A 14,488-nucleotide genomic window follows, 5' to 3' on the forward strand; every position below is an offset into this window, starting at 1 on the left:
TTTATTCCTACACTAGCATATATAGTTATTGGTGTCAAAAATGTCTGTGTCAATTTATTTAAACTGTCAAGACAATGTTACCTTAAAAAAAAAAAAAGAAAAGAAAAAGAAAAAGAAGTGTTGGCGGACCAAATGGATACATTCTATTCCAGAAATGCACTTACCTCTGTCTAAATTTATAGCTCAGGTCTCATTTTAATTCAGATTTCTAAATTAGAGGAGAGATGTCAACCCTAATTTTGCACAGAAAAGTTCACACAAGACTTCGGCTGTTATGCAGGAATGTAGAATGATAACAATGACTGATTTCCAATATATGTTTCTATTTTTCCTTTTTTTTTTTTTTAACACCAAAGAATATAGTTCTATGTGAAGAACATACTTACATGATTGGTTTATACTTACACATAAAATGAATACAATTATTAACAAATACATAGATAGTATTTAGTGGCACAGACAGCTTTGACATTCAAAGCTATTTGCGAATGGAGCCCAAGCGTGCCAGGTTTTATTCTGGGACTGACTGCACATGTTCGTGTTTCCAAATCCCTTGGACAGGTACACATAGGTTACAACTCACCTTTGTACCCGGAGTCTTTCTGGAAAAGAGGAAATGCCAGATGAGTATGGGAAATTATGTCGAGGCAAAGGAGCCATGGGGTTCAATATAATACAAGTCATTAAAGTAGAAAAAAATGCCTATGTACCTTGTCGCTCATAAATATTCATTATGGGAGGATAGCGTTCCGTCTAGCTATCTGCCACACACCCCTTTTCTTTTTTAGAAATATAAATTCCAAATTTAATCTTTTCGACAACAACCCGTTTGCTGTTTTGATGACGACATAAAGTGATGTGTCTGAATTCCTTCCCCAGCCTCACAAGGAAAGAGCCAGGCTGTTGTCTTACTTCAAAAAGTGGCCAGAAGAGTCTTAGCTTCATGGTACCTTTTGTGATCATGGTGAGGGGTTGGCTATAGTGGGTAAGCTGTACCCTCTCGGGCGTCGGGGGTGTAGGGGGGGGTGTAGGGGCCGGGGACGGGGATGCAGGCTCCACAGTCCTGCACCAGCAGATGAGCAGAGCATAGAAGCGCGTCACTATGGGGGAGTGAGAGCTCACCTCGGATGTTCTGGAAACTTCTACAGTTTCAGTAGGGTCCACATCTCCATTTTGAACACGTGTTTGGCAATCGCATTTGTAATATGAGCCCTGCTGGACTCCTGTTACTGGCCTGTTGAGGTTTTTCTGAAGGTGAACGTCAACTGAACGCGTCCCGCCTGGAATTGCCCAGAATCCCAGCCCTGGCCCCAGCCTCCTCTTAGGGTCGCCCCGGAACCCGGATGGAGGACGAAAGGCAGCCCGTGCACAGTTCTCCCTGCAGATGGAGCCCTCCTTGTCCTCGGCCCCCTCGGCCCCCTCGGCCCCCCCTGCTGGGGCCCCGGCCCTCGGGGACAGCTCACGGGGGCGGGGCCGAGGCGCTCACGTGGCTGTAGGAATACCTGGTCAGGGAGGCCCCCGTGGTCCTGCCTTCCTCCTCCTCTCCCGCCTCCCCTCTGCCCCCCGGGGGGCCGGGCCTGGGGCAGCAGGGGAAGGTGGCCAGGAAGCCGAGGCGGAACCGTCTGTTCATGAAACAGTAGATGATGGGGTTGACGCAGGCCGAGGTGTAGGAGAGCAGGAGAATGAAGGAGATGGGGGTCCCGGAGAGGCGGCGCTCGGCCGAGGCCGTGTCGTAGGCCCGCCAGGCGTTGGCGCTGAAGATGGGCATCCAGCACAGGAAGAAGAGGACCACGATGACCATGAGCATGCGGATCACGCGCTTCTTGGCCATGAGGTTGGCCGCCGAGCTGCTGCTCCGGGCGCGGCGGACTCCGCTGCGGGACAGCTGCTGCAGCTGCAGCCGCGGGCGCGGCTCCGCCCCCTGCAGGTAGCACCCGTCGCTGTCCTCGTATGGGCCACCGCCGCTGCCTCGGCTCGGCTTCCGTTCTGCGGGGGCAAGCGACATCGCCTATTGTCGGGGGTGGGCCGTGCGCGACACAGGGCATGGGAGCCCCGCCCCTTCCATCAAGGGGATCCCACCAGAGCGGAAAGGGCAGAGCTGGGCAAGCTAGGTAGCTGTCCGCCGGAGTCCTCTCCTTCAACCGAAAACCTACTTAAAACTAGGAGCATAGGGGCGCCTGGGTGGCTTAGTCGGTTAAGCGTCCGACTTTCGCTAAGGTCATGATCTCGCGGTTCGTGGGTTCGAGCCCCGCGTCGGGCTCTGTGCTGACTGCCAGCTCAGAGCCTGGAGCCTGTTTCAGAGTCTGTCACTCCCTCTCTCTCTGACCCTCCCCTGCTCACGCTGTCTCTCTCTCTCCTAGAAATTAAAAAAAGAAAGAAAGAAAGAAAGAAACTAAGAGCATAACATGTAATGTATTACATGCATCGTATATAATCCCAAAATTATATTTCATGCATGTCAGGAGTAAGGATAAAAAAATTACGAATGCACGAACGTGCACACTTTTTCCTCTCTTTCCCCAGATCCTAAGGGGAAAGGGGCCTGCTTGCTGGGTAAGCCTCCAGAATGCCTTTCCTGAGAAACCTGGATAATGAGCGGAAAGCGACAAAAACCAAAGAAACTATAGAGACATGTAAGTTACACACATGCTAAAAGAGTAGACGGAAGGCGTAGAGCGAGAAGGGCAAAAAGTTATGTCAACAAAGGTGTCGCCATATGTTTTAGTGGATCGTGGATTTCAATGCATGGGGAGGAAGTGAGGCCTTAGGGCAATTGCAATGTGACAAAGAGAGGGAGGAGAGAGGCGCCAGGGTGGCTCAGTCAGTTAAGAGTTGGATTCTTAATTTCCTCTCAGGTCATGATCTCATGGTTTGTGAGATCGAGCCCCACCTCGGGCCCTGCAATGACGGTGCAGAGCCTGGTTGGGATTCTCTCTCTTCTTCTCTCTCTGCCCCTCCCCCCATTAATTCTCTCTCTCTGTCTCTCTTTGTCTGTCTCTCAAAACAAATTAGTAAACTAAAAAAGAAAGGGAGGAGAGGATGGGGGGTTGGAATTACAATTCACTTCAGTTGTTGAAGGGGTCCATTGGAATATAACACTGCAGGAGCGTGGGACACACGGGCCCTCAGCTGATAATTAGGTATGTGTACATTATGTCATTTTGTTCCATTCAGCACTATTTTGAAAGGAACAATTTCTCCATTTCACAGCTGAGCAAGTATGGACACTGGGTCTCATTGACTGTGCCTCACAACACAGAGTCTCCTGAAAATACTTCCAAAAATCTCCAACATACACTCTCGGTGTATCTCTTTATGCTACAGGAAACATGCTTTTGTGATATTTTGGCATAAACGTACAGCTGAAAGATAGTTACCCAGAGCAGACTTCTTCTGGATAGCATCAAATTTTATTCCTTGGTAAAGTTCCAGAGAGATCAATCCGTACGCCACCATCATCACGATTCCAGGAATAAGAAAGAGGATGAGTAACAGGAACGTGTGCCTAATAAAATAAAAAGAAATTCAATAACCATCACCTCCAGTATTTCAAACTCAGATGGGATGGAATAAATAAGGCTCATCTCCATTTTAACTGATCTGAGCAAACACATTAATTACTAGTATTTAATAGACTTGGAAATTCCATGTCTGGTGGGTCAGCCATTCAAAGTTGTTTACATCTTTCCCTTTTTCAGATAAAGTCTTTTATGGAGGACTAGTTAAGTTGGAAAGGGTTGATGTAATTCTGCTCCTGAAACAATTCTTCATGGAAAACTAAGAAGAACTTAAGAATGACTAAGAGTATGTGAATAATCTCAATAAAGTTGTTACCAAAAATGCAAAAAACATTGACAAGAGCTTACATTTATCGAAGACTTACCATGCTACACACTAAGCTAAGCATTATGTATATAATATTACATATATATAATATAATATAATATATAATTAGAATTAACTCCCATAAGAATGTTTGAGGTAGGTACTATTTTCATTATGCCTTACATGAGGAAACTGAGGTGTTTAGAGATTAACCAATTTGTCCAAAGTCACACAGCTAATAACAAAGGTGGAATTTGAACCCAAACAATATGATTCTAGGACTTGTGCCCTTAAGCATCACAATATACTACTTGCTGACTTTATAACAACAGAATCATTTGTTTTCATTTTTTTTATTAAATTTTAAAAAATATTTATTTTTGAGAGACAGACAGAATGTGAGCGGGGGAGGGGCAGAGAGAGAGAGAGAGACACAGAATACAAAGCAGGCCATGCGCTCGGAGCTATCAGCACAGAGCCTGACCAGGGGCTCGAACCCACCAGCCATGAGATCATGACCTGAGCAAAAGTCAGACACTTAACTGACTGAGCCACCCAGGCACCCCATAACAACAGAATCATTAAATGCATAGATAGGGATGATGGAAAACCTCTTAGGTTTTGCAAAATACAGTATTCTGGCTGTTTCTGACGCCCCTGGCACAGTGATACACTTATTCTAGTGTCTGGTGGAGCAGAGCTATCCTCTCTCTAAACATGTTTGATTCCTGAAGCACCACAGCCTCCTTTATGAGTCTGGCCCCTAAATCATTTTTTGCACTCTGGCATGTGGAAGGTTATGCGATTAGGCCATAAAATTGTCAGAGGCTCACGGTGGCTGGGCCATTTCTCATTTCAATTGGACATGTTTTGATAAGATTCTTTTTCAAGCCTTGGAAATGTTTCTCTCATTTGGAACGTAATTCTTTGTGTGTGTGTGTGTGTGTGGTGTGTGTGTGTGCGTGCATGTTACTTGGTTGAAATGAAAAAAGGAAGGCAGAGAAAGCAGAGATTATCTCAGTTTTGAGCCATTTTTGGATATCGGGTTCCCTGATTCTAAAACATGCTTGGTATTAGTAAACATAATACCCTGCGTTTGTGAGCCTTTTAAGATATTTTATGACATTTTATACACATACTCATTTGAATCTTAGAGCCACACAATAAGGTAGATAAAAATATATACATATTATTAAATCCTGTATACATAAAGAACCTGAACCTCAGAGAGGTTACTTGAACTTGTCTACCATCAGTCAGCTAGGAAGCAAAGAAAGCAGTATTAGAATCTCACTGTTTTTTTTTAATGTTTATTTTTGAAAGAGAGAGAGAGAGACAGAGACAGAGACAGAGCATGAGCGGGAGGGGGCAGACAGCAATTCGAAGCAGGCTCCAGGCTCCGAGCTGTCAGCACAGGGCCCCAGTAGGGCTCAAACTCGGGTACAACGAGATCATGACCGGAGCCAAAGTTGGATGCTCCACCAGCTGAGCCACCCAGGCGCCCCTCGCCTATTTATTTCTAGTGAAGGGTTCTGTTTAAGCACCTTAACAGCAGCTCAAAAAAGAACCACATGGGATTTGGGATTCATTCTCTGCTTTAATTCCAGGTTTTAGGAAATCATGGGTGGCTTAGTCAGTTAAGCATCTGACTTTGGCTCAGGTCATGATCTCACAGTTCGTGAGTTTGAGCCCCACATCGGGCCCTGCATTGATGGCCTGGTGCCTGGTTTGGATTCTGTGTCTTCCTCTCTCTCTGTTCCTCCCCCGCTTGTACGAGTGCATGCACATCCTCTCTCTCAAAAATAAATAAACATTTTAAAAAGTTTAAAATTAAAAACTTAAAGAAAAGAAAAGAAAATCATAGTCCTCAAAATCCTCTAGCCAAAGCCCCCCTAGATCATCCAGAGGCATTCCACAGAGTGAGTAAGCAGAGAGGCTCTGTGTCTTCTAATTTTGTGACCTTGAACAACAACCTCTCCATGTCTCCATGTCCATGGGGACAAGAATAGTACCTACCCTATAGGGTTCTGACAAGATGAATTAAATTAATATATGCATGGCATTTAAAACAGAACACTAGGTGTTTGCTACCACTAGCATCCTAAGAAGACGTTAGAAGAATCCTTCTCCAAGTCTCCCAGAAACCGATCCCCCAGCCACTCTGGACAATACATTCCAGGTTTTGTAAAAAAACGCAAGGTCTCCCAAGTTGTGTTACACAAATAAACACCGCACAGCCTTACCAGGACTGCTGCATCACGTCATTCGGCAGGAGAAAGCGGCACATATTTGCGGTCTGATTGTTATTTTTGGTAAAAGGCACCAGGTTGCTATAAATTGGGTACGGGGTCATGATGGTAAAGGAGAGGCACCAGGTAGTGGCGATCACCTTCAACGCATGGGATTTTGTCTGCCAGACCCGAGACTGTAAGGGCTTGCAGATTGCACCATATCTTTCCAGAGATATGGCTACCAGATTAAAGGTGGATACGCTCACAGAAGTGCCTGGGAAAGGAACAAAGAAATCGGTTACGACGGCTCCGAAAACCAGACTTTATTTGCACATGATCTCTGCAAGGGCTTCCTATCAAGGGACAGCACTCAGAGGGCGGAGAGAGCTTATGTATGTATATATATTTAAAAATGATTCATTCTCAGCTTTGTTTCAAAAAGGATTTAAGGCAGTTAAGGAAATCTAGTTACAAATACATCTGCTTTCCAATTTTTAGATAAGTTTATTGAACTTTGATTACAACCTACCTCCTGCTTAATAACCACGGGAGGAATATATTCCTACCCCACAGAAGAGGTGTTTGAGTCAGCCATTTAATGAATAGCTCTAATTTTGAGCATAACCTGAGGCTAAGTTGACCTAATAACCTGGATTTTTAAGGACTGTGACCCTGAAAGGTCACTGGGGTCTGACCTGGAGGCATTAAAACTCTGAAAATTTCTAGTACAGATTTTTATTTTATTTTATTTTTTTATTTTTATTTTTTTATATATATAATATGTTTTTATTTTTATTTATTTATTTATTTATTTATTTTTTACAAATAGTTCATTGTCAAATTAGTTTCCACATAACACTCAGTGCTCATCCCCACAAGTGCCCTCCTCCATGCCCATACCCCCTCCCCCCCACATCCATCAGTACTCAGTTTTTGTAAGCATTCAAGAGTCTCTCATGGTTTGCCTCTCTCCCTTTCCCCCACCATTTCCCCCTTCTTCTCCCCCTTGTTCCTCCATCAAGTTCCTCCTAATCCTCCTATACGTGCAAACATATGATATTTGTCCTTCTCTGCCTTCTAGTACAGATTTTTAAAGAATGCAATGTTCTAAATTTTAAAAAGTAGTTCATGGCAAACACACATAGTAGAGAAAGATGAAGGGTAGAAAGGCGCCGCGTAGCCAAGGGTTGTAGGAGACTACAACTTCCCTTCCTGTGCTGTTTTGGTTTGCTGTATTTTGCAGAAGGAACATTTGTCATGAGTGACAAAGACATCAAAACACCTTTAAAACGTTCTTAGGCAGAGTCAATAAAAAGCTTATTTTCCTTAATTTTTGTATTTTGTGTGTGTATACTTATTATCCCATCTTTTCCCCTTAAAATTCCCTTTAATGATTCATTCGTGGATTCCGTTAATTTTTTCTGATTATCTTTAGCATGATTTCCTAACCTTAGAATTAATCGAAGCTTAGGAGAAGAGGCTCTTAGCCTGAGCCCTTTTATGGATATAAATAAATTCTCTGCGACTGTCTGTAAAAATATTCTTTTCTCGAGGGGGAATACCTACAATATTCCTTAGAGACTTGAAGAAATCTGCAACCCAAAAACCATTAAATAAAAACTCATGTTCTGAGACAGGACAACTGTTTTACTGGATGGTTCGCAAGGAAATAATAACATTTAGGCTACAGAGTGTAGCCCTAAAGTCCTTCCTGTCAGGTCTGGATAATGAGGATACTGTTATCATAAACCCACTACCACTCTTCCTCTTTCTCTTTTTCTTTTTGTTTCTTCTCCCTTTTTTTTTTTTTTTGGCTGCATATTACGAGATTAATGAATGTTAACTGTTAGGAATAGTATTGAGGAGAACACAAAATCAAGGGAAGACTAGAAATCACCAGATTTAGAAATCCAACAAAATTGGGGTGCCTGGGTGGCTCAGTCGGTTGGGCAGCCGACTTCGGCTCAGGTCATGATCTCATGGTTCATGGGTTCCAGCCCCGCATCGGGCTCTGTGCTGACAGCTAGCTCACAGCCAGGAGCCTGTTTCAGATTCTATGTCTCCCTCTCTCTCAGACACTCCCCTGCTCACGCTGTCTCTCTCTCTCTTTCTCAGAAATAAAAATAAAACATTTTAAAAAATTTAAAAAAAAGAAATCCAACAAAACCATTATGGTGTTCAAACACTTTCAGAATTACCTTGCTTTCCATTTGAGCTATTTTTAAAAACATTTTGGGATGGGGGTGAAATTCACATAACCTAAAATTAACCATTTTTGAGCAGGCACATCCGTGGCATGTAGCGCATTTACAATGCCGTGCAATCACACAAGAGTTCGTGTTAAATCTCCTTTCACAGACCCTGGTTAAGACTCTTAAATAATACTAGCATTAAGATACATGTGGATGGGCCTGGAAAGCTGAGAGCCCCACGAGATACTAGTAATTATTACTGCTTCATTGTTTAGTAATGATCCATTTCACTGGTAAGTCCATTTTTCTTTTCAGAGTTCTTGGTCAAGGACTGACACTGTCTTGGTTGTTTGTCCGTGGCACCCGGATCAGTGATTCATCATCATTGGGTCAGGGTTAGATCCCGCTTCCTCAATTGGGAGAAATAAAGGCTTTGAAAGCTTTCCGGTCATTGAAGACTGCCCTGGCCCAGCTCATCTCGCTCCACACATTTTGCAAGGCTTAAGTCAGAACAAAAAACAACCCTCCCTCACTTCCCAGCCTCCTCCTCCCGTCAGCTAGTTCTCAGAATGGGTAGGAATGCGACAGTCTGGCAGACAGAGAGGACGGAGAGACATCTTTGTTCAGCTTCAGGATGGCCACAGCAGCTGGCCAACTGAGGCAGCGTCCTCACTCACCACAGTGGTGGCTACCGATCTAGGTTCAAATCTCTGCTCTCTGGTTTACCACCTGTGTGTCCCTAGGTATATTATTAACCTCTCTGTGCTTCTGTTCCATTGTCGGTGAGACAGGGAAGAATAAGCGTATTATATTTCACAGGGTGGTTGGGAGATAAGATCGTGGGAGTAAAAGCACTTAGTACAACATCTGGTGCATAGAAAGTGCTCAAAAATACCAGCCCTTGTGATTGTGATTTATCATTGTCATCGTTTTGATTGGCAAAGGCAGAGAGCTGCCTGTCCCAGCCAGTCTGGGTGAGTGTAATGACCCGCAGACTCTGGGAGCAAAATCAAAGCCTCCTATAGTGCCAGAGCCCCCCACCCCCCCACCCCGTCCCCCTCTGCCTGAGATGGTCCCAGCCCCTGGGGGGGAGCAGGCTGGGAAGTGAGTCCTGACACGGGAATCTAGAGCCGGGGAAAGAAACTGGTTTTCACACTAGCCCCTGTTCCCTGGGAAGGCGGGAGCAAGAGAAGAAAGAAACCCCCTCCACCACCCCCACCACCTCGGAAACCACTCGGGTTGGGCAGAGCCCTGAACACAACCCACGGCTTCCAGGAAGGGACAGAGCCGCTCGAATCCCTCTTTCTTTCTAGCCAAAGGAAGCAAAACCCACCTCTTCTGTGGTTTCTTAACAACTCACTCCGCTCTGAGAAACTGACCTCTGAAATGTACCAGCCAGGACTGACTCCTGGGCACGCAGGAGGACGGACCTCTCTCAAAGCCAGCGCCTGCACCCCTGCACTCAGCCCCACACAGCCAGACGTTTCTGGGGTGTTTTGCACTCAGCAGGACTCCTGTGCTGAGGCTGTCAGGGGGCTGGGGGCGGGGGGGCTGGGGCTGAGTGAGGTCTGGGGCAAGCTCCAGGGATAGTCAGCAGCAGCAACAACTCACCCATGAAGTAGGTGGTGGTCTTGCAGACAGCGCTGCCGAAGATGAAATCCTTGAGCAGGTTGGGGATGAGGTTGAACGGCATACAGAAGAGGGAGAGCATGAGGTCACTGACTGCCAGGGAGAGCAGGAAGATGTTGGTGACAGTCCTCATTCTCTTGTTCCGAATCAGCACCGTGATTACCAGGCTGTTCCCCAGGACACTGAGCAGGAATATCAAGGAATACAGGAGAATCTGCACAGCCGGCTGCCACTCTGCGCAGAGTAACAGGGACGAGACAGAGGGGCGGGCGGAGGTTATGGGAGCAGAATGTTAAAACCAGAGCACACAAAATGAACGGTTGTTTCCTGCAGCCTGTTATTTTTTTGCAAGGGTGTGTGTACCTGATTGAACCCAACTAGTCCTATATTGACAACATTTTGCAGAAACAAAGTGAGGAGCGCACAGGGATTCAGTTGCTTCGAAAAGGTTGGTTTGTGAAAGAGTCAGTCAGGGAACCACTTTTGCTTCCTAACAAAGCTTCTCCAGTGAATCGTGATTGCTTTCTCTCCTGGCTGCTAAGCGTTATTTTACTTTCATCACTTTTCCACGCCAGATTTCCCCCGAGAGAAGGTGACAGCTAGATCGTGAGAGCACCTTTTCTGAGATGCTGGTAAGTTTCAGCTTCGACACTTTGATCTCCTTATTACACTTCGGCCCCTCCTTCCTTGGATTTGCCCCCCTCGCCCCCACCTCCGAGTCCTATACACCCACCTCAACTCTCCCACGGGGAACGGTAAGGGTATTGGATTCAATTCTGCTTCTTGATCTCTTATCCAAACTTGTGAACGCACGACTTTACCCAGCCTTGTCTCACGAGGACTTTGTTATATTTTCTCTCTCAGCCTTGCCTTTGCTGTCTTCTCCCTCAATCATTTTCTGAATGAAAATAACAAGTGTCTGACACGTACCTTTGGAAGGATGAGGCTGATCCAAGCAGAAGAGCGTCTCGTTGTCGATGCCTAGCTCACAGGGAGGGGTGATGTTGCTTCCATTCACGAGAAGGCTGTTGACCACATCCATCCCTGCCTGCTGTTCTCCAAGTGCTGGCGAGCCGGTGAATTGCTCATTCCTCTGATGATCGGAGAGACTCCCAAATGCAACCTGCTGCGGAGGGGCAGGGAGGAAGGGAATTCCAGGTGCGGGCGTTTTCAGCCATTCCTGAAGGCGACATGCGTTCACCACGCTCGGTCCAGCCGGGCGAGCATCTGCGCTCCTGTCTTGGAGAAGGCAGTTCACTCCAGCCAAGCCAGCTCCACCTTCTGAGCCCACCCCTCCCATTCCCGGACCAGTGTTAGGGCCCTGAGCACAGACAGCCCGACTGTGACTTAACCCTTCCCAGAGTGTCACTGCTCGCATACACACTTGTACGCACACAGGCACACTTGCACAGACACGCACAAACGCACACGCTTGCCCAGTACCTCTCTCTGTATAGGAAGCTGTCACCAACCCAGACGTACGCAGAATAAAGCCCAAACTGGCTGTGTGGTGCAGCAACAATTAACACGGTAACAGATCAGATAATGCAGAGCATTGTTGGGACTAAAGGACACGGAGAGACTGTGTTTCTACCTCCTTATATAAAAGCAATTAGTGCCTTTTTAGCTTTGGAACCATGCCCGGCAATGTGTGTAGATAAACTGCCCGATGGTTGTTAAGTTGTTACCAACCGCTGTGTTATTTCTCGCGGTCTCTGCCCTTGTTGACTGAAAGGAGAGGGGTGTTTTGGGGTGTAAGTTTCTGGATCCTTGTTACCAAAAAAGAAAGGAGGATTTTCCATTCATCCATTTGTTCATTTGTCCATTCATTCAGCGCATTATTTGTTGAGAGTCAACCATCTGCCAGGCACTTTCTAAACACAGAAGCAAATAATGAACAAGATCCTTTCAGATAGTGTTAAGCACCACAGAGGAAGTAAAGCCAGAAGGTGTAATGGAGAGGAATGGATTGGGGGTACTTATTTAGGTGAGGTGGTCAGGAAAGACCTCCCGAGGGACGGGACCATGACCTGAGACCTGGAAGACAAGGAGGAAGCCTGGGGAAGATCTGGGGAAAACAGCTTCTTCTGGGCAGGAAAAGCAGTGTTTTTGGCAAAGGTCACAGCAAGTGCAAAGGCCCTGTGGTGGGAATGAGCGTGGCCCATTTGGGAAACAGGTAACAGTAGGAGTGAGTGATGGGCAAACAGTGAAAGCTAAGGTTAGAGAGGAAGACCAGCCTGGGAGGCTGGGTTTTCTTCGATGCTCTGTAGCCCTTGACAGCCCCTCCATATCCATCGTACAGATGGCTCCTTGGTTCAAACCTTTGGGGCTGAGATTCAGTCTATTTGCTTGATGCCTCCAAGACTCTTGTGTACTGACAGGGTTCTCAGGTGACAGCTATGCATGTCTTTGCTGGATGCAGATGAACTCGCCGGCATATCTCCCGTGGAGGCTCAGGATGCGGGCTGGGAAGACAGAGTGGCACCTCTTTTCTTTGAAACCACGATCCTGGAAACTAGAAGTGGAAGGAAGGTTGGAGAAGGTATCGGCAGTTATTAAGAGGATAGGCCTTGGCTTCAGACAGACCTGGAATTAAATCCTGACTCCACTGGTTGTCTGCTGGGAACGACCGGGCAAGTTGCTTTATCTAAGACTCACTCCCTTCTGTCAAATGGGGATCAGAATGGCCTCATAGATACTTGTTATGAAAACTGTCTGCCTTCAGACAGGGTCCAGGCCTGGCACACTGAAAGTGCTCACCACCTCACAGATCACAATACCAACAGCCATCAAATCATAGTTCTTATTTTCCTTCTATGCAGAAGGAAACTGAGACTCAGAGTGGCTATGAGAACCAGTGTGCTGGGTACCCCCTCCTGGACCCCGCAAACCCACCCCCACTCTACTTCCTGCGGCTTGGACCCTTTGTTACCCCAGGATCACGCAGCCCATCTGTCGCGAGGACCCTCCTCCTTCCCACCACACGTCCTGTTGGCTGAATCTCTCCAAGATGTGGACCCTGCCCATTAGGTGGGGAACCTGTGCAGTCCTGTCCCGATCTGGGGCAGGGTAAACTTTCAGGTGTCGAGCCCTGGAAACAGCTCAATTTCCCCCTAGTCCTGGTTCCCAGCAGCTGGGTGTTCAGCCACTTCCCAGGGCAGACACAGCCGGCCATAGAGGAGGCTCCTACGGAGGTTCTTCCCACCCATCAGCGGCTGTTCTGGCAGTGGGAGGAGCACGCTGCAAGTTCAAGGGCGGCAGGGTAGCAGGCTTGGGCTGCCCTGCCCTGGACTAACTTCCTTCCTCCCATCCTGCCCCCTCCGCCCTTCTTCCCCTCTTCCTTCCTGCCTCCCTTCCTTCTTTCCTCCCTCCTTTCATCTCTATTCCAATTCTGCTCTGTGGTTGGCAGGAAGTGGGGGTGGGGTGTAGGTGGGCAGGTGCTAGAGACACTGTAAACTCACGAGGAGGGGGTGTGGCACATTTGAGTGCTGTCCTTTACAAAGATTAGTGCACACCTGAAACACCTAGGTTAGTGCTTTAAAAAAAACCATGAGGATTTCCAGGCTTCCCTCCCAGGAATTCTGAGCCTCCAGCCCCAGACCTGGGAATCTGCATTTTTATCCTTGAGGATTTGGAGGCCAGTGATCTCAGGGTCGCCTCCCGGGCAGCTCCCTGGAAGTTGTTAAGAGCATGAGCACAGGTGTCAGACTAGAGGAACCCAAGCCTGGCCTTCCCCAGTGGCCAGCTGTGGAACATGAACGAATGACTCAACCTTTCTGAGCCTCAGCTTGCTCATCTCTAAAATGGGGATAGCATAATGCTACCCATAAACAAAGCAATACATAGAAAGCACTTAGAGCAATGCCTGGAACGTAAGTTCTGGACACTTAATATTAGTGGATCAGATCAATCCTCGGGATGCTCTATTTGTCCCCATGATCCCGGCCAGGTGAAGGGGTATGTATTTCTAGTGCTCTAGCACAGCGCTTGGCGTAAAGTGTGTGCCTGGGAAATGTGACTGAATAGAGGGTGACAAATGGAGACAGCGATATTTCATTGCTTATTATACCTTTTTATAATTCTGTCACATTTGTTCTTTTCTGTGCAAACTCTGGATTTTTCACCGAGTTTCTTTTTTTTTTAATGTTTATTTATTTTCGGGGTGAGAGAGAGCGAGAGAGAGCAGAGGAGGGTCAGGGAGAGGGAGACCTGGAATCCAAAGCAGGCTCCAGGCTCTGAGCTGTCAGCAGAGTCCAAGGCAGAGCTTGAACTCAGGAACTGTGAGATCATGACCTGAGCCGAAGTTAGATGCTCAACTGCCTGAGCCACCCAGGCGCCCCTTCACTCTGAGCTTCTGAGCCAGTTTTATGTAAGAATTAAACCAGAAAAGGGAATTCCAATGAGAGATGTTAGGGCTTTCAAGGGAAGAGCCGTTTTCTAGGGTATTCGCCCTTATTTCATTCCTCAACACCCATCTTTTGCATGGCTTCCGAGTTCCAGGCACTGCACTAGGTTCAGGGGAATGAGCCATGAACAAAGTTGGTGAAGCCCCTGCACCATGAAATCCTCAGTCCACTGTGGGAGACAGGTGATAATGCAATGGGCAAAACG

General features: G+C 46.8%; 1 protein-coding gene across 2 annotated transcripts; it reads right to left on the reverse strand.

Annotated features, from left to right (window-relative positions):
* Nucleotides 1–1,383: 1,383 nt before the first annotated feature.
* On the reverse strand, nt 1,384–11,142 carry CCKAR (cholecystokinin A receptor). 2 transcript variants are annotated; one of them, XM_039236676.1, is made up of 5 exons: nt 10,808–11,142; nt 9,860–10,111; nt 6,069–6,330; nt 3,378–3,505; nt 1,384–1,986 (listed from the first exon to the last, which is right to left on the reverse strand). In XM_039236676.1, the coding sequence occupies exons 1-5, from the start codon at nt 10,917–10,919 to the stop codon at nt 1,460–1,462; spliced, it is 1,281 nt and encodes a 426-aa protein (XP_039092607.1). In that variant the 5' UTR covers nt 10,920–11,142; the 3' UTR covers nt 1,384–1,459. The 2 variants fall into 2 exon arrangements, with proteins under 2 accessions (XP_039092607.1, XP_039092608.1); XM_039236677.1 differs by having other exon boundaries at nt 1,460–1,986; nt 9,860–10,059; nt 10,808–10,895.
* Nucleotides 11,143–14,488: the final 3,346 nt, after the last annotated feature.

The sequence above is a fragment of the Hyaena hyaena genome, unplaced genomic scaffold, assembly GCF_003009895.1.
Source record: "Hyaena hyaena isolate Hyena2069 unplaced genomic scaffold, ASM300989v1 scaffold_114, whole genome shotgun sequence".
NCBI lineage: Eukaryota > Metazoa > Chordata > Mammalia > Carnivora > Hyaenidae > Hyaena > Hyaena hyaena.